Here is a 25,502-nt window from a genome sequence, read left to right on the forward strand (position 1 = left end):
CATAGCTATCGTAATCGCTGTAAACGATGCCGCATCAACCGACAATTACAAAATAACAATTGAACAAGGTTTGATATAGCCAGATAAATTATTTTTAAACGTATAGCAAATGCAAATTGGAAAGCTTTACTTGGCTAAAGCATAGCTGAACGTAAAACGAGCTTGGCCGTACATGTTTTTTTCGTATCTGGGCGCTAAGCCAGTAAATGAAGTCAGTCACGAAAGCGACAGAGCATAACTCAAGACAATTATAGCACAGAGCTTTGAGAAAGAAAAGTCATTTGCAAACATCGTAAATAAGATTAAAAGAAAGGCGTCACACGTAAGCGTCCTCGGAGACGTTTTAAGCTGGAGTACGCGTGCCATCCATCTCACGAGCATCGCGCGACAGAGCTAGTATAATAATCGGTTGTCACGTACGATTATACGGTGCCCGACACGATCGAAATACAACTCGAGTACGGATGTTGCTGCTGCTGTTGCAACCAACGGGTAATTGTAGGCTCGCTTTGCTCTCGCTGTCGTCCACTCCGTAAATTATTTCATCGTCCACGTAGGTAATTTGGTAATGACGATGGATGGAGTGCTCTCGCTAGCCATTTTTTATTTGACTCGCGAGCACCGGGTGCAGCAAGTAATTGGCGATCTGCTCTGATTGCCGTGCGCCTCCGAAACGGCTCATGATTTATCGTGCCTACCTAAGTTACTGCTGCCGTTGTTGCGAATCCCTACTGACAATTGTCTGGATGTACATTTGTGCTGATCAATGTCAACCTTACTTTGAGCAAGGAAGAGAATCGCCGCGTTATTTGAATAATCAACACGATTAACAATGAAATGTTTGCCCAACTCCGCGAAAATTCCATCGTTGCAGTGTCGTTTCCCATCCGTAGCTGCCGATCACCTTCCTCTGATCGACCAGTGAAAGAGCAAAGTCCAGGGTTAGATTTATAACGAGAGAATGAAATAGATTAAAGTACGACGAGGTTGCTAAAAATAAGATGATACCAGGTGGAAAGTTGTATTAAATCTTCTCGTCTACTTACAGAATTAGAATAGTCAATGTCACGAATAGCGTGAAATACCGCGAATAGCGCACGGTAATTTGAATATTTAGCACGATCGTGCAATTAAAGGCGATGCTAAATAGAATCCTGTTAAAGATGTATCTAGAATCGATGTTGAGGTGAACTTGAAAGGGCGTATAACTTGCATAGGAAGCCGAGGAGCAATATCGACAGCACTTCTCGAGAGCGCGGGCGGACTGCGAGCACAGGCTTTATTGCATCGATACCAAGAAAACCGCGATCGAGCGCGGTCAGAGTCGTGCTTCAGAGACAAGCGATGAAAATCGCGATCGTTAGATTTACGTGCCAGCAGGACAACACGGCGTCGACGCGTGCCAATTCAACTCTCCGCAAGCTTTCCATCGTAAAAGCAGACGTACGCAGCGCGGATTCCGCCGCTGCAGCTTCCTTCTTCCGCTTATTACCGGTCACTTTACACTCTCGCGGCACATCTATAAAATTCATGGGCACTTTCTTACCTACTTCCCCTCGGGAGCCTCACCTCGCCGCTACAGCTCGCCCACTTTTTTCCATTTTCAGAGCTATTTGCCCATTATTTCGTTCGCTCTCGATCGCTAATCGTTTTATCGTCTCGAGATTAATGGACGCGCTCGGGCTTTTAATTTACTCTCCGGTCTTCTCCTTCGGCGTCTTTGCGCGATATTCTAGCATCGCTGACAAAGCGAGCGGAGCAGCGGCATAGCTCGACGAGCGAAAAAAATCCACTTACTCTTTCCTCGCGGATTCCTCGAATTTTCCAATTATTTGTTTTCTCCTCGTCGCCGTCCGAATCTTGGATCTTGGAACGCAATAAACGGCCGGTCGGCAATAACTTACCGACAAACTCTCGTCATAGCAGAGTCTCCTCGGAGTCGTCCGAGGTGGAGCGCGATATCGATTGATTTTTGTGAGCTCGGCAACTCGTAAAGTTGGTTTTTACGCAAGGAGAGGAGCCCCCCGTGGCACTCCTTCATCGGCCGAGGGTTGTTTTGCTCGCCAGGCGAATGATTCATGGAGCGAAAGTGTATGGAAGGCGCGCGTGCTTCTTGTGGCTAATTCACGTATTTAATGGCGAGAAGCTGAGCGTTATGCTCGCATGTTGGCATTTCCTGCGAGCGCGGGTAATTAGCGTAGGATGCATACGAAGAGCGCTCTGCTCGCTGATCCGGCATTCGTCGCTCAACGCGATTTATTAATAGCCGGAGTTGGCTCGCGTGGCGCGCACTCGCGAAAGCGAAAAAAACACCGACAATTATTCGTTCCCTACAAGGACAATCGAGCGCCGTGTGCCGTCTTCACCTCGTCGCCTTATTTGGCTTTGCGATGCTTTTTGCAAATATGAGCGAGAGCGCGCTGTATATAGTTAAGTGCCCGAGAAAGGGGGCTGCGTCTGCTGGCTTCTCGAGGCCGTTGGCTGGCGCGAAATTAAATTACAAATTACCAAGGACCGCGCGAGCGCGAGGGGATAAGGAAAGGGATATAGACGAGTCTTGGTTTTACGGCCGCGCCAGTTATGCTCGCAGCTCGGCTCGCGGCTCGGCCCTCGAGGCCGTTTATTTGCCTCTTGAAAATAATAAGACAGAAGTCGGCGAGTAAACCTTTGTGCGAGTTATATGCTCCGATGCAATTTTCACATCGTCTTACTTACGACGCGTGCTCCACTTGGTGCACTGCTGCCTCCTCGATTTCTGCGATAGCGCTGATTTCACTGATTCCAGAGCTATTGCCTAGCGACAGCATCCCAGCGGACAATATACCCGCGCTGGACAAATGGGCTCGGGTGGAATTTTAAATGTTCGCCTCCTAGCCAAGGAGATGATTCGAAAACTCTCGTAAAAGAAACAAAATAAAAGAAGCGACGGCGTAAACAGTTGTGCATTAGCCGGGAAAGCTTGCCGAAGCACCGCCGAAAGCCCAAACATCGACTTCCGTTTACTGCCTCGATAAATTAAATTTCATTGTCCTGCTCGGCGGCTCGACCGCTCTTTCCGCGGCAAAAATCCCCTTTCAATGCGAAGCGTGGACAAACATGTAAATAACGCGTATGTATATGCGCATATATACATACGCGCGCGCACGCTGCAACGGCAACTTTTTTAAAGTACAAACGCATCGTTCGCTTAATGCACGCCTCAACAAGTCTCGCTTAATGCAGCTCTCTTTCGCGGAGGAACAAGTTTTCGCATTAGAGTCGAGATAGCAGTGAAAGAATCGTCGCGCCTGCGCCAAAAGTTGAGCAATGCCCGACGTCTTTTTCACGGAGGAATAAAATAGCTGGGAAAGCCATTTAAAGGGGGAACGGGGTAGCCGCAAGAGTGAGTGCAAGTTTGGCACTCAAATCGAATAGTTAAGCGCGAATGACCAGCATCGACGCATCCCGTATCGAAGCACGTGAAAGCACTTAGACTTGGAAAACGAAAACTCGGGGCGTAGTAACTATGTCGCGCGGATCATTAGCTAGCGGACCCACGTGCACGTCTTTAACCGTCTTTTCGGCTAATAGGGAGTACGTGAGAGCTGTGCCCGTCAGTCGCCAGCACCACGCCTTCGAGTTGCGCGCTGCGCCTTATTGGCCAACTATGCCGATACTCGGCGCAAACAGCGCATCCATTCGCTGCGGACTAATAAGCTACTCGATGCTGACGTCAGCTCCTCTCTCTGTCGGGCCATCTGGACGTTCGCGTTTGAGAGCACATATATCCCAACCTTTATTCGAACTGCGAGCTATCAGCGATAAGCGTTCAGCAATGATCTCGGTATTTTCAAGTATTTCGAAGACAGATGCGCGATTTAAAAGTACAAAGAGCATTATTTGGTTGCAGGGCCAAGCAGAGTCGATCCTCGTGGCGCCGCAACTCCGGCGAGGAGTGAAGCCCGAGGTACATGAAAGGTCATGAACTACTCTCAAGGTAAGTTTTATTTGTAGAAATCAAAGTCCGAGCATAATTATTCGCACCCCGCGATGTTATATTATATTACGACTTAAAAAGCGCGGGTGCAGCGCGCGAATGCTGAGAGAGAGAGAGAGAGAGCAAGACGACGCAGTTCTCGCACGCCGATGAAACAGTTCGGAAATTCACTCAACTAATCAAATACCACTAAAACCGCTAAACAAGTTAGGTTAGCAATCTACGTGCCTCGAATGGCAACTCTGCACCGTTGTCGTCGTCATCGCCTCCTAGTCGTCGTTTTCGCTCTGCGATCTAGAGAATAGTGCACCTACACTCAATTTTACTCTGCTCACATGCACGCGCGTATTGCGTCTGTTTGAGGCATTAATTTCATTTTAATTTCCGGCTCAACGCGCATTTTTAAGACGATTCGATTAAATTCGATTGGCTTCCTGCCAATAAGAGCGACATTCCCGTTATTAATATTAAATATTGAAGGCATACTCGCGGATTCTGAATGATAAACTTGATTAAGTCGATGTGATTTCGAATTGAATTAATACATGAGTGATATATAATGCAATCGTAAAAGCAGATGAAAATAGGAATCCCATTTCCATTGTCGACGTTCTCATTAGATATTCGATAAACAAGTTGGCATTCAAACATTAAAGAGCACGGAAATCGGCATAAATCTATATTCGTCCGCAGACAATCATAACTTGAAATTTGATGCAGCTTCGAGAGCAGTTTGATACACGCAGTATTTAAGCGTCAGGAGTTGAGCGTCGATCGATTGACAGCGAGTTTGAAATGGAATATAACGGACGAGGAAAAAGAAAAGGCTTAGAAGAGGCGAATCGTCGAGAAACAAGATGAAAGACGAAGACGCTCTGGCAACTGCATTGTCGAATAATATCCCTGGCTCTGAGTCTATCTGCGAGTTGGTGGAGGGAGGCATTCACATGCTAAACTGGCCTGAGCCGGCCATTAGAGCCCTTGGCTTTGTCCGGTTGGCGAGAGATGGGCGGCTTACTTAATATGTTAATTACTCGCGGCGCGGCAACTTGGACTAGCTGCTACCTCTCTCACTCGCGTGTCTGCAAAGTTTGGTAACGAAGTTGCATTGTACTGCGCGGCGGCGCGATAGCGCAACATTTTTATCGCGTCAGCGACGTAGCCGAAAGGGGCGCTTAATCAGCACAGTTTTGTCGAAAAGCGAAATAGGCGCGAGCAGCTGCCTTAAACAGCGAGAGATTCGACGGTCCGCGAGCGTCGCGCCAATTCACCCTTCATTATCGAACGACTATGCGCGCCATTGTTCGGCACACGTTTTGTATGGCACGGCGGCGTATGTGTGAGCCGGAGAGTTTCTATCCCTGTCTCGCTCCCTTCTCGTATAATTGAATTCCCAAGGCAGAGAGCTCGATCGCGCCGCGCACGTTCGACCATCGATTTCTATACTCTACCCTCGCTCGCTCTTACTCCCGATTTGCCGCTTACCAAAGTCCACTCAACTCTTGTCGACAAATATGCTTGTACTCCCTGATTTTACCTCCAGCGCTTTATTCAATCGTTTGCGCTTCACGGAGCACTTGTGCCAAAACCGTACAACTCTGTCCATTTTACTCGTGTAAATATCAAATCTGACGATCGTTCGTTACCCTTTCAAGAGCTCGGCATCACCGAAGCCCGTAACGCTCGCGGAATGCCTCGTAAGCCCTCGATTCAGCGGCTGTGCGTAGTTGGCAAATTAATTTTCGTAGGATTAAAGTATTTCGTGGGGACGGCCGATGCCGATCATCGATCACTTGTCGCGTCTCGCTGTGGAATCGATAAAACCATTGCTAAGATTTACATGCCCTCGACAACAGCAGCGAGCTCGCAAACGTCACTACGCTCGCCTGAAAGGAATCCCCTCGAAAGGAACCGACACCTCGCTTCGCGCGTACAACGCAGCAAAAAGGAAGGTTAACACCCGCCTCGCCTCTCTCCGCGCGACACGAGATGACTGATGAGGCGAACGCGTCAATAACAATGCTCCTCTCTCCGTGCAACTGATGGCGCGACATGCCGCCGCCCAAAAATCTCTGCTCGCGACGTCCTTCTACAATTGCGTGTGCGCGGAGTTGCTCTCTCTCTCTCTCTCTCTTACTTCGGATGGGGTCAGCTGGCGCCGATAGGGGATATACCAATAATGGATCGCTCGCGAATGTGTGATTTGTGACCGATTTTACGATTATGATCGAGCTGCATTTTGGCCTTTTATTGGACTTTCCTTTCTTGTAGACCGCAAATATATATTCGCAACCGTCAAGCTTCCGTTCAGCACACCGCTGCTATCCCCGGTCTCAGAAATTTTATTAACTCCCCAGTGCGCAGAGTTTGTCGATCTATCGAAGCTACATTTAATTAAAGCTGGCACACTATCATTTCCACAAGAGTTCTTTGCCGAAAACTTTTCATTCTTGCTTTTGTCGTTGCAAATAGCGCGCAAGAATCACTTGCATTTGTTTCGGATGAAAATTACAGCGTGTATCGAAACAATGGATATGGTGGCGAAAGAGGTAAAACATAAAGACGCAGTCAGTGGTCTAGACTGACCCACATCCAGAGGCTGCACCAGGCTAGATAAATTACAGTCGAACTCACACGGAATGAGAAACAAAGAGCATAACGAATTAATGCCCACGCATCTTTGTGCCTCAGCGGGCGGATGTCGGCGAAGAGAGAGAGAGAGAGAGAGAGAGAGAGAGACAAGGCGTGCACAAAGTCGATTCTCACTGTTTGCCCTTTGAATGAAGTCGCTATCCAGAAATCTCTGAGAGACGAGGTAGCTCGTTTCGCGTCTCGCGCGCAAAATCTGCATCAAGATGAAAAAAGTGAATTGTGCAAAGATTTGGTTTGACTGCTGAACCGGTCCTGGCTTGTCGGCATATTAAAATTTGCCAGCTTTCTTCCGTTGAAAGTGGCGGCAAAGTCAATACGAGTGGGACACTCCAGACTTTCCGCGTGCTAGGTCGCCGACAATAAGGCCGAATGAAATAATAATAAAGAGAAATGCGCAAGTTCGGTCCGTGGGCAGTAGGTCAAAGCTAATGGAGAAGCGTAAAATTCCTCGTAGCGTGGGCTCCGCTCCGTTATTCAAACGAAATAGTGCACGTACATTCTTGCCGAAAGAGGGCGGGAGGCCGAAGAAACGAGAATAAACCCGAAAGGAGTAAGCCAGGCAGAAAGATAAAGCTCCTCGAAGAAGCCCCCGCGTGTAATCCACGACCTCGGAAAGGAAGAAAGAGAGACACTTGCGGAGAGGAAACAATGCGCGCCGCCCTCGGCGATGTTAACAATGCCCGTTAGACTCATTCATCGCTCGCTCGTACGTGTACGCGAGTGTGCGCGGAGGAGAGGAGTGTCCAGAGAAACGGGCAGACTGAGCAATGAACGAATGCGCGTGGGTTTTACGATGTGTGCGCGCGCCAAATCGCCGGTTAACTCGCGGCCGTATACGCCCGCCTTCCGACTTCCGATGCGCCAGATCGCCTTGCCTTGACTTTTTATCATTTTCTTTTCCATCCGTCTATCGTCTCCGCTCGTTCCTGACACGCAACCTCGTATCCCGCGAAATTGAAAATCAGCCCGCGTAAATAACCGTTCGGGCCATTGGCAGAGCTCGCAGCCTTGGGGTAGAGAAAAGGGGTGTCGAACGTCTCGCGGCGAAAAAGAGGCCAGTCGACGAATAAGGGAATATTTTGCCGAGGAGAAAAACCGGGCGAAGAAAAGCTCTCATTGTCACGTATAGCGCATCCCTTATAGCCTTTCATTTGCGCTGCCGCCGCTGCTGCAAATGAAAAATAATGCGGTTCGCATTAATGAGGCGCCCAGAAATGCGCGAATGCGCGAATGCGCGAATGCGCGAGCGTTTCTTTTCTCCGCTCTCCACTGCCGCGCTGCACTGACCTCCTTTCCTCTGCTTTCTCGCTACCCTCAGAGGAAAAATACAATTTTCTTTTCTTTCCTTCTGCTTGTTCTTGTCCGCGTCCACGGCACTCGTGATAATTGAGCAAGTTTCGCAACGCTTTTCAATTATTCGGCTGCTTCCTCTTTTCTCGCAATTAACGCTTACGGCCTGCGTGTAATATCATTATTACTATAATGAAGATCATAAAAATAATCATGAAATAGAACGAGTCGGGGGAGCAGAAAATGAATCGTGAAGGTAGCGCATCATACGACAACGGACAGCGGAACGACAACGGGAGAAAAGTGTCAGCGTGAGCTGCGACGGTAACGAGTCGCATTGTGTCCGAGTGTGCACGACTCAAATTTTCTGTTGCCTCGCGCACGTTCATTCTTGTTTCATTCGCCCGGAGGATTTATCGTCGACTTACTCCACAAATTCACTGTACACGCGTGGGAGCAAATGATTTTCTGTTTTTCAGTTCTGGCACATACATACTTTGCTTCGCTCATGTGATCGACGACCAACTGCAAAAGCAATTCCAGTCCCAAGTTAAATATTAAATTGATGAAATTCATCAGCAGCTGCCGGAAATCCAAACAATTCATTGAATGCAAAATGCCGTGCTTGTTCCACAAGAAACTAATATCTAGGATGCAACAAACGAACCTCAAATAAAAGTCTTTGAAAAAGTAAAATGCAAAATATGAATATGAATACGACAAAGATGTCCATCTAGGCTTGTACTATCGCCAAAAGTTCTGAACAAGTACAAAGAAAATGCGGATACAGGTGAATTGTAAATAGAAATCTTTTGAGAAGACGATTAAAATTCACGAGACATGATTCAGTCATCTGAATGTTACTTATCTCCCTCGCAAAGAAGACAAATCACGTATCGCGAGGCATGAGAGTCAATAATGTAAACGTGCTCGCAAATGACAAAAGAAATAAAGTGGACGTAAACTCTGACACGGAGAGAGAAATGAGAGTGAAGCCAGCAAGGACTCTTAAAGAAAACGCCAGAGCAGCAGGCATCTTAGATGGAAAAAGGACGACTTATACGGCAACGGAGCACGAAACCTCCGTACGAATTGCCTCGTTACTTTTGCTTTCGCCAGGGCGCGCGAGCGCGCACGTCCGCCTCGTTTTCCTTTTCTTTTTTTCGCGAGCACTGACAAGAAGTTAGTGTTATTACCGTCATTGAGACGCCGTCCGTCGAATCGAGCTGCGCACCATCGCGCCGCCGCCGCCACTGCCCTTAATTTGCGCGCCCCCGCCTTGCGCTCACTCACTCACTTTGTCCCTGGGAATTTAAGGTGCCTCCTTCATTACCCACTGCCGGCGCGGTGCGCTCTCTTCTTATCTGTTTCACTTGAGCTACGCTGAAAAATGATTATTTGATGCGATGATGCTTCCTCACCCTCACCTTTACTTCTAAAACATCGTTATACTTTCTTGGATTATCTTTACACTTGCAAGCTTTTTACGACCACTTGACGACCTTCCAAAATCACTAATACTATTGTTTTATCTATAATTAGAGCAATCCATGAGAAACTTGGTGAATCAACGCTAGTTCTTGATAAATAATCGGTAATGCTGTAGGAAAGAGGCAAGGCGATACTTCAAGAATCTCGCTTGTAATAAATATTTCCAGAAGCCCCGACGTAAAAGGTAATGTAAGAGCTCAATTTCCAAATGAATTTCGCTGGCGCATCCCTTTACCCCGAACAAATTGCTCGAAAGGGATTCCCAATGGCCGCTTCTCCCTCTCTCTCTCTCTCTCTCTCTCTCTCTCTCTCTCTCTCTCTCTCTCTCTTCGCCTGTGGAATTTTTATATCGACTCACCAGGATTTCGTCAGCCTTTTTTATATTGACGCGCAGAATTTCCAATGAGACTTTGGCACGTATCGGACGGGAAACGGTGCGCGATGACGTTTACCGAATTGCGAATAAGCGACAAAAGAAGAATACGAACGGCTCCACGAGGCACGGGTACGTACTTGCTTGTCGTTGAAAAACGTTGTACGAGAAGGAAGAAAAAAAAGACTCGGCAAGGAGCGATAAGTAGCAAAGCGATAAGGTGAAAAACAAAAGTCAGCACAATGGATCGTCCAAGGTAGCGCTCGCAACTTATCGCGCGTGATAGTGCGGCGTTGGCGTAGGATTCGCAACAACGACGACAACGGCGATTTAGATTTAGGGTGGCAGACGGTGCGCACTAATGGTGGTCAACGCACTTTCTACCATTGTGCCTTACGGTTTTTTTTTTCTTTTCTCTTCTTTCGCTTTTCTCCTCCTTATCTCGCTTATTAATGGCCGTCTCACTGTATTAATTATGGAGCTGTATTGTAATAAAGGTCTATCATCGAAAAAACCTAGTGGCCATATCGTTTCGCCAAGAGTCTCTTTCTCTCGACGAATTATGAGATCGCCCATACGCAGACGAATCGCAAATTGAAGCACTCGCGATCGTTTCATTTGCTCGAGTAGCGTATTACGTATCTTTTATTTTTGGATGATTTCAATCAAACGTCTCTCTGATTTCTGTGCTTCCACGGAAATCGGAAATTGATATAACTCACCTCGTCCATCAATGCGATAACGTTTGTATAGGTATATAATCAGAAAAGCGACCCATATTTACGCGCATTTTTCTCAGCCGTTAGCCGCCCCGATGTATTTTACAAATGAATGATTCAATCGGTGCGACGCGCGCGCAAACAATGAACACTTTCGAGCGTATACTGGAAAATCATCAATCATTAAAATGAGTGCGCACGGAAAACATTGACGCAGAGGCACAATCGGTGCATATATATATATATATATATATATATATATATATATATATATATATTCGTGTGTGTATGAGTGTGTGCACGCGCGCACGCGCCGGAATTGCGAGATACGGCAACAGCATTAGCTTTCATTGTTAATAACGCGCTTTGCTTGATGAGGTGCATCAGCAATGCAACGGGACTTGTAAATTTTCGAGTATTGTCGCTTGATAAAATTGCTTGTGCTGCTACTGCTGTTGGTAATAGTTTGGAAGAGTGTATGCGAAAAAAGCTAGTGTAAGTAAAAGCTTCCTCAAGTGTAATGAACTTCCTAGAGAAAAATAGGCCACCTTCACTTGTTGATTGTGGAAATTGCTACAGGCATTGCTCCCTTTCTCTCTCTACCTGTCTTTCAAAAGCCAATCCGAACCGTAAAAAGGCCATCAGCCTGCGCAGTCTTAATGTGTTTATCTGTTGGAATCATACCTTTGCTAAAGCCATTCTTAGATTGAAAACTAGTTAAATCTTACAAAGTTTTTAGCCAAGAAAAAGAAAAAGAATGAGGGGAAGGGGGAGCAAAGAGAAAATATCTCGGAAGAAGAATGTACCAGTGGTTAGGTGCAAAGTATGCAAGTAAACCAGCTCTTTCTCTCTCTCTCGCTCTTTCGCCCTCACGCGCGTGGGCAGACCAATCGATCTTGGAAAGTTTGAACGAGTTGTTGGGTAAAAATAAAAGCTGCAGCTTTACTGTAGGGCTTGCACCCTTCTCCTCAGCTTGCAGCTACTACCTCGCCATCGAAGTGGGTTAAGTGCTTTAATCGAATTCTTCCTCGGCAGTCTACTTTAGTTTTTTACTGCTCCGTTGCTTCGTGCTCACATGCAAGCTCCCAAATCACACGTCCGGACGTTACGTCTTCCAAGTGGCCTTTTTTTCTTTGTTCTCTCGTTCTCTCCCCCACTCAGCTAACGTGCTAGGCGGCTTTTCGATTGATCGTCAATCAATTAACTCACCTGCCAGCACTGCTTGTCCGAGGTCATAAAATACAATACTCGCGATCGACTTGTTTTTAATGAGAAACACGACCGTAGAACATATTGCACGACGCTTAGGGAGTACTTACTACTATTGGGTTCGACTATAAAATAACTTGGATACCTAAATGAGTTGAACGTTTGAATTAGGTGCTTTCGGTTATATGAAAAGTTGTTTACGGCAACTGAATAAATCCAAAGCTAGGCGCAGAAGTCACGTAATAAATATAAGGAGCCAAGACAGGAAAGAGGACTAAGACCTGTAGATGCCTACGAAAAGGTGCCTCTCCAAACAAACATAACCATTTAAGTCTGTGAAACAGTAGCTCCCGATATTTACTTGGAACATCTAAAACGAAAAGAAAAAGGATAAAGGGAGAGCGTGCAGTAGTAGTGCGAGCAATCCAAACGAAATTTTTATAACTCTGCCTAAGCAAACACGTAGCTTGTGCACGTACGAACCATCATAAAAATGACTTCATAACACGTCGCTTCGTCGTCGGCTGCCGTCGCAAAGCGACAAAGGTGTATGTACCAGAGCAGCTACAGGCATCGAATGATGAGGGGATCGGGGGGACCACACGCGCGCGCTAGCAGCTCCACAACACGTGCTCTCGCTTCAAGCTGTCCGCCTCTTTTTCACGCTCTTTTTGCCACAGCCGCCGCTCTCTCGCTTTGGAACTCACTCGGATTCCTCGCGCGTTTAAGTGTCGCTTGTAAATGTACAGTTAGGCGCTCGCTATACGTTTATGCAGACATTAGAACATTAGAACCCCTATTAGGCCAACTTATATTTTGCCCTCCGAGATTTTATGCTCTCTCTCTCTCTCTTTCCGTAGAAATCCTTTAGTTACTTGTTTGGCTTCTGGCTACGTCAACGTTTAGAAATTCTCTAAAAAATAAATTTAAGAAATTATAAATCAAAATATTTAAATAATATCCGCCAAATACTAAAGTAAAACAGGAAATCTGTAAATAGATGGACAGCGGTGCTGACGTAGCATGTATCATTTCGAGCCTGATAACCAGGTTCTAAATATCGGACAACGTTGAAAGGTATCAAAATTTCAGTAAAAGTCAAAATAAATTATATCTGTGAAGTCGTCAACGGCGCTACTTGTTGACAAGCCAGTCTATGAATGATGCAAATCTGCTATTCTTAAAAAATCCATGTCGCCTTATTCTGGATTACAGAAATAAATTAATCGACGGCATATTACGGCTTAAAACGTTCATTCTCGACATTGACAAGCGAATAAGGGGCGTTGCTCGTTCTTTTCTTGAAATAATAGATTCGAAAGATCGTTGGGTTCGAGTATTTTTCCAGCGTTTACGATGAATCGCTCAGATGCCTCCCGCTCGTCGAGCGACAAGTCGCGCCTGTACAAATAGTACGTCGTTTATTAGAGAAGCGCTACTTTTCTGTCTTCCCGTTTTACACACGGTAAATTAGAGGAGCGCAGAGAGAGAGAGAGAGAGAGAGAGCGCATTTCTTTGGAGAAAAGGCATTCGTCACGCACACACGCTGACAATGACGCTGCTGCTGCTGCTGCTGCTGCTGTTTTTACTGAAAACACGTATACGCAGCGTCTTGCGATGTCCCCCTGGAGGCGCGGCACGCTTCATCACCAACTTCACTTCGTCTCTAATTGATTGTTTAATCGAATGTGTTGTCAAGAGTGCAAGGCTATCGCTATCGTCTTCAAGTGTTCCGCGTAATGGCTAACTTCCATGTGGTGAGTTAAATTGCATCGTAGACTGTGATTAAAAGATGGAGGAGCTAAAAAGTTTTGAAATTAAAAAGCAGGCTAGCAAAACGGAGGGAAGAAGCAGGAAGTAGATAAAAAAACCAAGAGGCCTTTGCGGGTGGAAAGAAAAAGGATAAGCCACGACAGCGCAATAACAGCTTAAGCCCGCAGTCTCTTCCACTGTCTCGTCATTTCCAGTTTATTAGAAGCATCATTTGTTAGCTGCTTAAAAACGACAATACAATTTATTATCAGCTATCAACGGGACGGCGTAGTTTATATCGTTGGGCAATCTCGATCCCAAAACTGATAGACTCGCAGAGGGAAATCCAGTCCAGCATAAATCGCGAAAAAAAATAAAGAACAAACAAAGTTCCCGGTGAGCTCTGTCCCGCGAGAGACGAGCGCGGCAATAGACGGGCGACCGTTATAATATACGCGCATAGACGCTTGGCATGCAAATGCGACTCGTCTCCAGAGACAGAGTAGCCATAGCGCAGCAAGTAGCAGCAACCAAAGGGGATCGGCATCGATCGATCGCCAGCGCCAAGCGTATTTATGCCTTGCCGCCACGGATTAACGGCGCGTACTATCTGCTTGTATTTGGCCCTCGAGCACGAGCGTAGCGTGATTTAAGCGATGCCACTGTGATTCTACCGTGAAGGATTTCTGTGCCGGAGATCCAAGCGATTTTGATGTGCATGAAAATGGAAAATCTAAAGCAATTATCTTGTAACTAAGAAAACGCGCGCTAATTGGAAAATGCACTTATCTCCTTCCTGCTCTCTTTTTTCTGGAGGAACGGAAAAAAAGATTAAAAATTTAGTAAAAACCACGTTTTCCTACGCTCAGCGCGTCCAACAAGCCACAACAGCAGCGCGAGCGGCTTGGGCCAATGAAAGGCGCAGAGAATAAACTGAGTGCCAACAAAGGGGTTGCAACCATGATTCGCGCGCAAAGCCAACTGTAGAAAATTCAAATAAAAATACAAGGAGACCGCAAGTATGGCGAGAAAGGGAAATTGGGCCAGCGTGACCGAGTTTTCGTGACAACAGCTCGATAACGACTCTTCTCCTTTCCGCCACGGAGGGCGCGCCCCGGGGAGGCTCAGCTTCTTTTTTTCTTCCTTACTTCCAAGCAAAACCTATACATACAAATGTCCGGCTAACCCACTGACACTTCTCTCGCTAGCCAATTGACAGATTGCCTCTCCTAGCAGCTGCTTTCTTCAGCGGATGTATGCTTCTCGAGTGGATCGATCGTTGTTTTCTCTTTATGGCACTTTTCGACTATGAATTATGAGGTTGTTATGCTACGTTCCTTTTTTTCTCGTGTGATGCGCGACTTTGCATTATCGGCTTGCCACCCACATGGAAACATTGTTTCAGATATCGCGCGACCAAGTAAAGAATCATATTCTCGCACCCCATGACTTCTCCTTTCCTATCCGCTTAATAGATTCGAGTCTGCTTATTGAATTAACACAAGGGGACGCAGGCAATTCCAATCGAATATCGCTTTTTTCCCTCTAATCCTCTCTCCCGTTATCCTTACTTAGCCAAGAGACGAGAAAGAGAGAGAGAGAGAGAGAGAGAGAGAGAATGGAGCTAGCCGTATCGATTTCGAGGAGAGAGACAGACAAGCTAGTAGTCGCTTTTTAAATTTTTGATGCTCCTCGCTTGCGCTCGCGAGTAGCACGTGGAGTGAGCAGCACTCACTGCAAAAAAGGCCACTTCAAAGAAGCCGGCGAAGTGGCACTTCGTCACCGTCCAAACTTCGCCAGTTAGAGCGCGCGTTTAGCCGCTACTAATCCTCCTTTTTTTGCTCCGCCGGCTAGACTTGACCCTCTCTCTCTCTCTCTCTCTCTCTCTCTCTCTCTCTCTCTCTCTCTCTCTCTCTCTCTCTCTCTCTCTTTCTTCGCTCGTTTATGCACACAGAGTTGACGTTCTCTGTTGCGTGTGTACCGTAGTCTCATAAGTTGAGAAACAGCTGCTTTACCAAGCTGCATCTTCTGAGAGAGAGGGAACACACGCTTAAAGAATTCAGCATAGCTTCAACGTCCACTTAGCCAACGCGCGAGCCTATGCTTTTAATTCAATATTGGCCGAACGACTCGAGTGGAAAATCATTTTTTGCCTAGGTTACGATGACAGTTGCTCGTTAAGACTGCAGCCACTTACTTTTTTTCAACCTTCAGCAGTTCGCAGACTGTAGTCTTTACCTTTTTGCGCCTCGACGTGATAGGAATATAAAAATAGTCCAACAAAGTACAATCTTTTAGCAGATATTTATTAGAAAATAGAAAACAGAATGTTATTGAATGTGCCAGGTAACGAAAGTCTTGGACCAATAGCAACATGCACTTGCTGCGAGCAAATGAAAAAAAAGAAACCGGCAAACTGTCAGTTAACTATGCTAGTTAAATTGAGTTAACATAGATTAGTCGATAACTCGCATCACTAATAAAAAACTAGTCGCGCATGATTGCAAGCTTGAAAGGCGCACTTGGCTGCCCGAAAGTTCACCTGGGCAATTAACTAGAGTATGCTGGTTCAGAAGTTAACCTCACCACAGGGGTAGCTAATCGTATGCTAAACGTGATCACAGCCACCGATAGCTTTTGGCTAGTCGAACAGACACCTACGTACAGACTTAAATTTCAATTACTAGTCTATGAGACAAAAACTCATTCATTCCTGTCTACTTTTAAAACGGATGATGGTTGTAAGCTTCAAATTTTTTTCATCAGAAAAGGTTCCATCGCTCAAAGTCATCGTACTGCTTTGAAAATTGGCTTATCGAAGCTCGATAGCCGCGGGCGCATGCAAATAGTCTATGTGCGGCGTGGGGAAGAATCTGCAGACGCGCGCACGCGTGAAATTGGCCTCGAGCCGGGTCATTATTAGCCCAGGAAAGCTGCTCTCGTGCGAATCGAATTTTACTCAACGTGAAATACGCTTCGCGCGGCGCGCCCTCAAGAAAACGTGGAAAGCCCTTTCTTTTTTTAGGGGATTCCCCTATTTCTATTATGTTGGCTAATTGCGCGAAAGAAGATTGATTGATTTGCCTTGTGGGGCGGAGACTTGGATCGCAACTATTCTATCCATTCGTCTTTTTATTACAATACTCTGCAAATGCAAAAATGAACGGTTTATGCAAATTTTTGTCATCTTGAATGAGAAGGAAGGGCAACGTTGATTATGCCACAGTATAGAAATGAAACAGTAGCTAATTATCGTGAACCATTGATGCGGATGCTAGGGCAATCCTCAGCCTTTCCTATATGTAACTAATTACATTTGTGTTTGAACTTCTGAGGCTCGAGGCGACGTCGCGATATCGTGGAATTTCTCATGAATATACTAATAGAGAGAAAGAGAGAGAAAGAGAGTAAAGAGGGAGAAGCGCCTCCAGCTTTGTTCGTGTGCTCCTGGAATTACCCCTGTTTAAGCTCTTTACTATCGGGATATCGACAAAGTCGCCTGAAACATTTATTTTTGCCCTCGACCAGATCTCTCTGTCTCTTTCTCTCTCTCTCCCTCCCACACTCTCTATCTACCTTTCTCTTGAGCTTTTAACTAAGAATATTACTCGTACCCAATAAAAACAAATCGGCTTATCATAATTGTTTAATTAAATTAAATTCGAGCGAGCGATCGGCGAGAAAAGATCTATTGTATAATTTTTGCATATTCTTAGCACAGAATTAGAGTTCTGTGGCAGCGCCAGCCTGATCTTATCGAGCTTTCAGCAGGAAGAAGAAAAAGAAGAAGAAGAATAAGAAGAAGAAAAAGTAAAAAATTAATGAAAAGCCAAGCATTCGATAAAATTACAGTTCGGAAATCATACACCAGAAAAAATCAATTATCTTTATCTCCTTATCGCCCGATGATGCCTGCCGATTAATTTAAATAGAAATCCAGGAATAGTAAACGCTCGCTCGCTCAGAAACATGGGGAGTCGCTTTTGCCTCGCGAGCTTGCGGACAGAAACGAAATTATTCAGGTTAATTTCTTATTCAGAGATCGCAATCTCTCGGGCGGCGGTTGACAGGCTATTAGCTCGGGCGCGGAAGCGAAAACAAGTTCGAATAAACCGATCTCTCGCTCTCGCTCTCGCTCTCACTCTCACTCCCGCTTCTCCCTGCAAACTCTCGTCGGATGACGCGGAAAAGCTCCGCAGTCGGCAAATCTAATTATAGTCTTACCTCTTTTCCTTGCAGATCAATCGTCTTGCGATAGATCCTAGGATCTTTGGCAGTTTATCGCTATTTTCAATTTGCGCACCGATGCTGCATGTAAATTGCTTGGTCGATGGCTCGTGAGAAGTTGTCGTAAGTTGCAAGGAGGTCGAAGTGTACTCTGCTAAGTTAGTATGACGGATGCAAAGTTTCGGTGCTCTATAGACAACTGCATTGCGCAATAGGAAGAACGTAAATAATTCATCCAATTGAAAGTATAACGTAAATGCCACGCCAATTATCCAACGAAATGTCATATTGATTAGCTAGTTGTAATTAGGGGATGAAAGATAAGTGTTGTCCGAATGAAGAGTCGAAATGCCGAGTTTGCGGCTAACTGTCGAGATAAGCTGTCTGCGTTAATATCGAAAATGAGCTTACGGTTAATTAATTGATTATTTTTCGCTGGGGGGGGGGGGCCTGGTGAGCGGTTCTTAATTATTACCCAAGTCGGCGGAGCTGCTGCATAATATCTTTGGCGGTCTTATTACGAAACCTATACACATAGCCCACTCGGTCGATCAACTAGTCTGCAGACTCTCCAAGCAAACTCCTCGACTTGGATGAAGTGTTTTTCCAAACTCGGGACGATCCTCCTTCTCTCTCTCTCTCTCTCTCTCTCTCCCGTAATATGATGTTCTTAATTTGTAGAGGACCGAGTTTCCTAATTCAATTTTCCGCTAGCAAAGCTGTTGTATTGCACGATCGCCATCGATTACTATAGGAAGCCTTGTCGACGAGATAGACGGAGAAGTTGGCAAAATTTCCGGAGCTCAACTTTCCAGATTGATTCGCCCAAGTAAAAGTGTTAACGAGACGATGAGAGAGGAAGGCTGACCGGGATTCTCCACGAGGAATCTTTACGTCTATATATAACATTCGACGCGCGGCTCTGTATATAAAGCTTATTAGAATCTGCACTGCGCGCGCCTAACTTGGAATTAAGTAATCGCTGTTTGCATATTAATTGTTCATTAGGAAAGCTCCGCTGGCGATTCTTCGTTCACCATTCTCTGGCTATTCTTCCTGTATTATAAAACTTGTGAAAGTCCTCGGTGAGCTCGGATTGCTGGCTCGAACATTTTCACGTTTCGAGTGCTATTTCTTCCTGCATTCATTAAAACTGGCTGCCCGGCAGGTACTTAAAATCTTCTTCAGCTGCAGTTGTTTAAATTCCACGAGATGATTTTAATAAATAAAATCCAGGTGAAAAATATTGAGACTGTACGTTTCCGTGTTTCGAACGGAAAGTCTCCGGACGAATTATCATTAATGAGCCAGACTGCTAGACCGCACTCTCACTATCTGTTTGTTTCTGGCAGAGAGCGCGTTTTCTCCTTTGAAAAAGGCAAATCGACGTTGTAAAGGTATGGTATAGTGGACAGAGAGAGTGGGTGAGAGAGCGTAATTCCAGAGCGAAAACTAATGGGCTCGCGAGACCACGAAAGCGGAAGCGAGTTGGTGCACTGGCAGCAAGCGAGAAAAAAAGCTGGCGTCAGAATTGGCTTTGGCGAGATGATTTGGCGCCCCCGCGCATCGTCGGGGTTAACTTTTACAAGTGACGCTGTTCGATCGAGGGCCACGGCGGGGGCTGTGCGCTTATAAACTTTTACACGGCGGCGCCGAGAAAGTTATGATTCAAGGTCTGCCGCAAGCGCCAAATTTACGATAGCCTCCAAATCGTCTCCTGTAATTTTCGTCGTTTTATTTGCTACAGCCGACGAGCTTTTATTTCGGTGTTTCCTCGGCGCTCGCGATGAGACAACCGGGCTGCCCAATTTTCGTATTTTTCCCTGCGCCAGCGCCTTTTTACGAGATCGCTCGCTCTCCCCGAGAGCTTTAAGATACTTTTTAAGATGTTGATTGATCATTTGCGAGGGTGGCTCCTTTTTACGCGCAAAAAACTTGGCTCTGCGTCCGCCGCCACGCGCCCGACCGGATAAACTTTTTTGCCCAAGCTCCACTCTCTGCCGCTACTTCTCCTTTTTCTTCGCCCATTTAATGGCTTCGTTTAAATTAGCTAATTAGAGCCCGCCGGTTAATTATTTAACTCTGGTTGCGCGCAACTTTCCGAATGCCACGTTCGATTGAGAATGGAAGTCTGGCTTTGTTGGCGAATCGTCGTAGCTTCGACTCTGCAATTGTCCAAACGAGATAGCAAACGCGATGTTTGGAGGCACACGTGAAGCGCGCACAGGCCCCGAGAGAATCGAGCGCGCAAATGGTAACAAGTCAAGCGTCGGCATAGCACACGGGCTCCGACGTACGTATATATAACCATAGAAGAGAAATTAGACGTTGCGCCGCCGCTAGACGTAGCAGAAGGGAGGCGGGATCGGCAGTCGAGAGTCAACTTATTAATTTGCGGTAGTTCAGCGGGAGCCGAAGTTGCGAGAAGCAGAGCGCACGCCGGGGCGCGACTACTCGAATGGCTCCGCAAGAGAGACCGAGGCAGAGAAGCTTGAGGCCCCAATAAACGTCATATTAATCAATTAGGCTGGCTTCGCTCTGCGCGCACGCCAAGCGCGCGAGCTCGTTGGACTGCCAAGCTTCGAGGAGCCTCACCGCGTTCGGCTGCTGCTCCACTCTTACGCTCGTCGAGCTCACAGCGCAACAACGAACTGCCCCGTTCATCCATTCAATTTCGGCTCTGATAAAGTACCCGAACGTCGAGTGCACGCAGATTCATCGGTCCACGGATTCTCGTTACTGGGAAGCTTATTCGCGGACGATTGCGATCGTAAAGAAAACAAAATTTCACGGCAAACCGAAAGCGAGCTGGAAATCCATCGACAAGTGAGAAAGCAATAACGGAAATGCTCAGCCATACGCGCCAACCACTTTGTCAATTCTCTCGCATTGTTTGCGCTTTCTTGCAGAGCCAACTGAACTTGTCAAAGTTAAAGATTAGCAATCGATCGAGACGAATCAGCTGTGTGGCAAGCTCTCGCGATAAAACAAAAGCGGAGTCCATTGTCGTGGCAATTCGTTCGTTGGCCACTAGCGATTTCATATTCAAGGACTCGGCTGTTGCTGCTCTCAGCACAAAGGCGAGAAAGGTAGGGAAGAGATTCTCTTTCTCTTGTCCCCCCTCCCCCTCTCCCCTCTCTCACTCTCTCGCACGCACACAGCTGGCGGAAACAATCCCGGCGACTTTTGATGGCGTTGGATATTAAATTTTGTCCGCGCGCTCTCTCGCTAGCAGCGCTTTTATTGGATTATACACGCAGCGGCTGCGCGACGCGACTCTCTCTCTCTCTCTCTACGGGAAGCTTTAATGGCGCCAGTGGAAAAAGAAAATGAAGTACACACATATACATATATCGAGAGAGAAAGAGAAAGAGAGAGAGAGAGAGAGCGAGAGAGAGAGAGAGAAGGGGGAGGGGGAGAAGGAGACTGGGAGGCAGGGAGGAAAAAAAGAAAGAAAGCTCGAGTTGAAGCTAGCAGCCAAACAAAACGAGCACGTTTCTAAAGTACTCCGCACGGCCATTGGCACGTAACACTCGGTGTTTAGGGCTTGTTTGTATGAAAATTAAATTCATAACGGCGAAAATCCTTTACGCGTCTCGTCGCCGCACCGTGCAGCCACTCTCTCCTCGTTGAATGTGTATACACCTACGCCCATTCTCCCGTGCCGCACTCGACTATTACTCGAGTACTACCGGCGCACCGGAAATTTATTGCGCCGCGCATTCCTACCTCCTCCGCACGTTCGATTAATGAAAACGAAATTTTCGCGCGCCCGCGCGCTAAGGCGTCGTCGTACGTGCGAGGTCGATTTAATTAATGAGATTTGCACCGCCGCGCCAACGACAGATTGCCTAATCTCTCAAACTTGCTCTTGCCTACCAGCTTTCGTCTGTTTCTTGCGTTTATTCGTGTTACAATGAATAATTCGACATTTTTCATTTGGCGCAAGTTTTAATTCACGTAGGTCGATTTGAGCATTAATAAAACGAACATGAAAAATATCCGTGAATAGCCAGAAGCAGAGTGTTCCTTGGCGATAGAAGAGAATCAAGTAGAAATCGAACAATCAGCTGAATATAATGGCAAAAACAGGACGTTCGTACTGAAGGGTGGAAAATAAGCGATCATCGAATCGTTCGCGAGAGCATCGATATCCCATACAGCAACGAACGGCGACCGGTGCGGTGGAGGTCGAGCGCAAAGCAAACCCTTCTTACTCGTGATCTCGTTAAATTGCATCGATTTGTCAACAAAAGAGCTAGCTGTGAGAATCGATTTCAGTACGAGAAAAAAAAAGATTGCGTATTTTCATTTCGACTCGAAAACATGTTCGATCAGAGCAAGAGATAGCACTTTTATTTCTGTAATGGAAAATACGGACTGAGAGAGCGACAGATGCATCAAAAGTGCTCGTTATTCGATGGACTCTCAAATTCGGCGGGATCGAAGCCTGTTGTACAAACTTTTGATTTGCGAGAAAGGATTTTTCGGATAACGAGATAGCGATCCTGCTTTTGACGTCTCGTGCCGCGCGGTCGTACTTTTTTCGCATTCAATTCGCAAATGATTTTCTTTTATTTCAGCGAAATGCGCCCGTTTGCAATTTGATTCTGCCTGGCTTTGATTATTACGCTACGAAAATGAACTGTAAACCACTTTCATCGTAGCCTCGAAATAATGATGCACACGTGTGTCCCACTCTCGATCACATTTTTCGCTTTTCCGCAGCACTATCAGCCAACAGCAACGCCAACGCCAACGCCAACGCCAACGCCAACGCCGACGCTTCTATCCGTCGGTCACTTGAAATTCCATTTCGCCAGGATGCCATCAGCTATCGGATTTAGCTGTGTGTAATACATCGAAATTCTTTTCGCGCCCTCGCTTACATTTTTTTATCTTGCGCAAGAAAATGAATTCCCGGCCAAATCGCTGTCATCATCTGAAAAATATAACTATGGAACCAAATCACTAACAGGATATGAATTAGAGCTTGCCTCATTAACTTTTCCTCTGAACGTTAGATGTATGTCAACGCGTACACACTCGATAAAGAGCTCGCACGCGTCTTTCATCCGCTCCAATCGAAAGGCTTATCTCTCAGAGTCATTGAAAGGACGTTGCGCGTGTTTGCAGAAAAAAATAACTTTGGCTCTTTGATTGCAAGTTTTTGCCGGTGGCTTGTGCTTTTCAGCGTCTGTCTGTCGTCGGGCGGGCGTCATGTAATTGCCGCGTGACAAGGGCGCCCTCATTTTTCATCGGAACCGCCGCCGGAAAAACTGACGCGCGGATGATTGATGACTGGCTCTCGTATCATAAATCCGTTGCTGCTGCGCTCTTCCCGGACGAGGATCGCATTGTTTGGCGCTCAATCGGCAACATATTGCACGCCAACGCAGTTTTCATAATGATTATTTCGACATTAACCTGCATTCGTCTAATCGCAAGCTTTCAGCCGCAACACGGCGATTAGCTGGCAACACATGCACACACCTACACTTTATCCCTTCTGCGGTCTAGACGTAAGTCTAGACGAATTTCGCCTATACTTATCGTTATTAATTTGCGCAACTTGTCCTCGCGTACACAACTCGAATTAACGGCCAGCCCTCGACAAATCCGCTTTCACCGCCAACTTCGTTCCTCCGCAACGTGCACTCTACCTTTATATGCTCTCACATTTTCGCCCTCGCGTCGAGATATGCTAGTGCTTGGATATATGGAACGCTCGGAAGCCAGTGAGATATCATCTACGTGGCGAGAGCAATTTCTACGGAATTCACATTCGTATCCACAATAAAGGAAATCATATTTTCACTAATTTAACCTTTTTATTGGAAAAAATATTAATATAAAGAGTCTATTTCCAAACTCACAAATTATTCTTCATCGTTGTCATACGAGTAATCCGACGGACGTCGACAAACGTGCTTCGCATAGTCGCAAGCCAAACCACGAGAGCAAGGACAGATGTTCATGTAAGCTTCCTTCAGATAAACTTTTGCGCCGTTCAAGTAATCAAGCACGCGGTCTTTTTCCTTTATGGGCTTCGGTCGGCAAGTGTCACCAGATTTCGGTCGCTCGGCGCAGTGCGGATAAGCGAATCTATCTGGAGCTGCGAACATACATTTTTCCCGTTGCCAGATAATTTCTGATAAGTGTCAGAGAGATAGAGAGAGAAAGAAAGCGAGCGTAGAAACACGATTACTCAGTATGCAGCAGGAATCGCTTGGACAATCGTAGTGACTCGTACAACGTTTGATTTCCGTGAACCGGCTCTCTTCGAATGAGGTTGGGATGGCTTTGCTGAATGTATCCATAGCGATCAGTAGCACCCAGACACCGATCATTGCTTTCATTTTCGGTGTCCTAATGAACAATGAAGAAACATCGCTTAATCGTTTGTTCTATTTATTAATGAATATTAAACGAAGAAAGAAATTGATCGACAGCATGTAAAGGATGGGATAGAATTTAATATTTCTTCGCGTGAAGTAAGCAAAAAAGGGCAAAAACTTACGAGGAAAAGACAGAGAGAAATAGAGCAGTAGATCGACAGCAGCTCGAAATCCGTTTGATAGTTGCGGAGTTCCGGAGCTCTCTATTTTATACGCGGGATCTGCTGGGCGATAGCAGGCCGCACACGCGCGTATATACCGCGTGGGAGATAAAAGAGTTTCCTAAAACTGCTGAGCCAAGTTCTGTTTGTTTAAAAACTTCTACAGCGACGACGACGACGACGACGACGACGACGACGACGACGACGACGAGGACGACGACAACGACGACGACGACGCCACGAGACGGAACTTAAGAGCTTTAATACCGGAATAACTTCTTGATCTTTACTGCGTTACAGATTTTATGGAAGAAAGCTTCTTCTCCTCGTGTCTTTTTAATCTGCTAGTTGCTCAATTGATACACAAAACATTGTGTAGTTCTTTCTGGTGGATTGTTGGTTCTTATATATTTTGCTCGTACTCGCGCAAGAGTATAATTGCCCGTGGGGGCCCAGCCATGCGCCAAGTCACACATAAATATATGATATTACACAAGAGCTAGGCTGAGAGAAAAGAGGCAAGAGAGAGGGAGCGAGGTCCAGCTTGTTTACGAGGTCATTACGCAGATCTACTGTTATTGCACACCAAACTTATGCCGAATTTTCCACTGAGAACATTTCTTTTCTTCACCCGTTCGTTTCGCTTTTTGACTGATCGATGGTAGCGTGACATGCTGCTGATTCATTTGTCACACAAGTCTTTTTGCTCTCTTTCATTCGCGAATGCTTTTACTAATTGCTAATTATACATTCAAACAGATAAAGCGGCGCGCGCTCTTAATTGCTAATTTATTCAATGGCATACGTTATTAGAACGTCCGGTCTTGATGAGCTGCGTTTGATTCAATCCAACTCTTTTGTTCTCTATACATCATTTCGAAGAGTTAATTGAGCTGTGAAAAACACACTTTTCACGTCGCTTTTCGCCTCTGTCGCGCGAGATGATAAATATTTTGAATGGACATCGTTATCGCGTGACACGAGTGAAAATTAGGTCGATTGGTGTTTTGTTCAGAGCTCGTTAAAATAATGTTGCTGATAAGAAGCTCAGAGTGACCTACTTTCGATGAATTTAGCACAATATTGCGATGTCCTGAAATGTCGGAAATAAAAAACGTGTCAGCTTTATGAATGGAGCGTGGCCGCGTAGTTGTTTCTCGCAATGTCATTGTCAAGCGATCTAAATCACGAGTGAACAAGATCCAAGTGGCGCGAAGCCAGAGGACTTGAGTAGATCGCAAGGGAGAGAGAGAA

The 25,502-nt window shown here is 46.1% G+C and overlaps 1 protein-coding gene across 5 annotated transcripts in view; it reads left to right on the forward strand.

The window, feature by feature from the left end:
• LOC131671243 (teneurin-m) overlaps positions 1-25,502 on the forward strand; it is a 336,250-nt gene that overhangs the window by 110,867 nt on the left and 199,881 nt on the right. For 4 of the 5 annotated variants that reach the window (XM_058947513.1, XM_058947515.1, XM_058947514.1 and 1 more), the window contains exon 2: positions 3,890-3,976. In XM_058947513.1, coding sequence (XP_058803496.1) covers positions 3,961-3,976 — 16 coding nt within the window. In that variant the 5' untranslated portion in view covers positions 3,890-3,960. Of the gene's footprint in view, positions 1-3,889; positions 3,977-25,502 lie in introns of those variants that run through there. The other variant, XM_058947521.1, reaches the window with a different exon arrangement.

The sequence above is a fragment of the Phymastichus coffea genome, unplaced genomic scaffold, assembly GCF_024137745.1.
Source record: "Phymastichus coffea isolate CEN01 unplaced genomic scaffold, Cenicafe_Pcof_1.1 PCOF00122, whole genome shotgun sequence".
NCBI lineage: Eukaryota > Metazoa > Arthropoda > Insecta > Hymenoptera > Eulophidae > Phymastichus > Phymastichus coffea.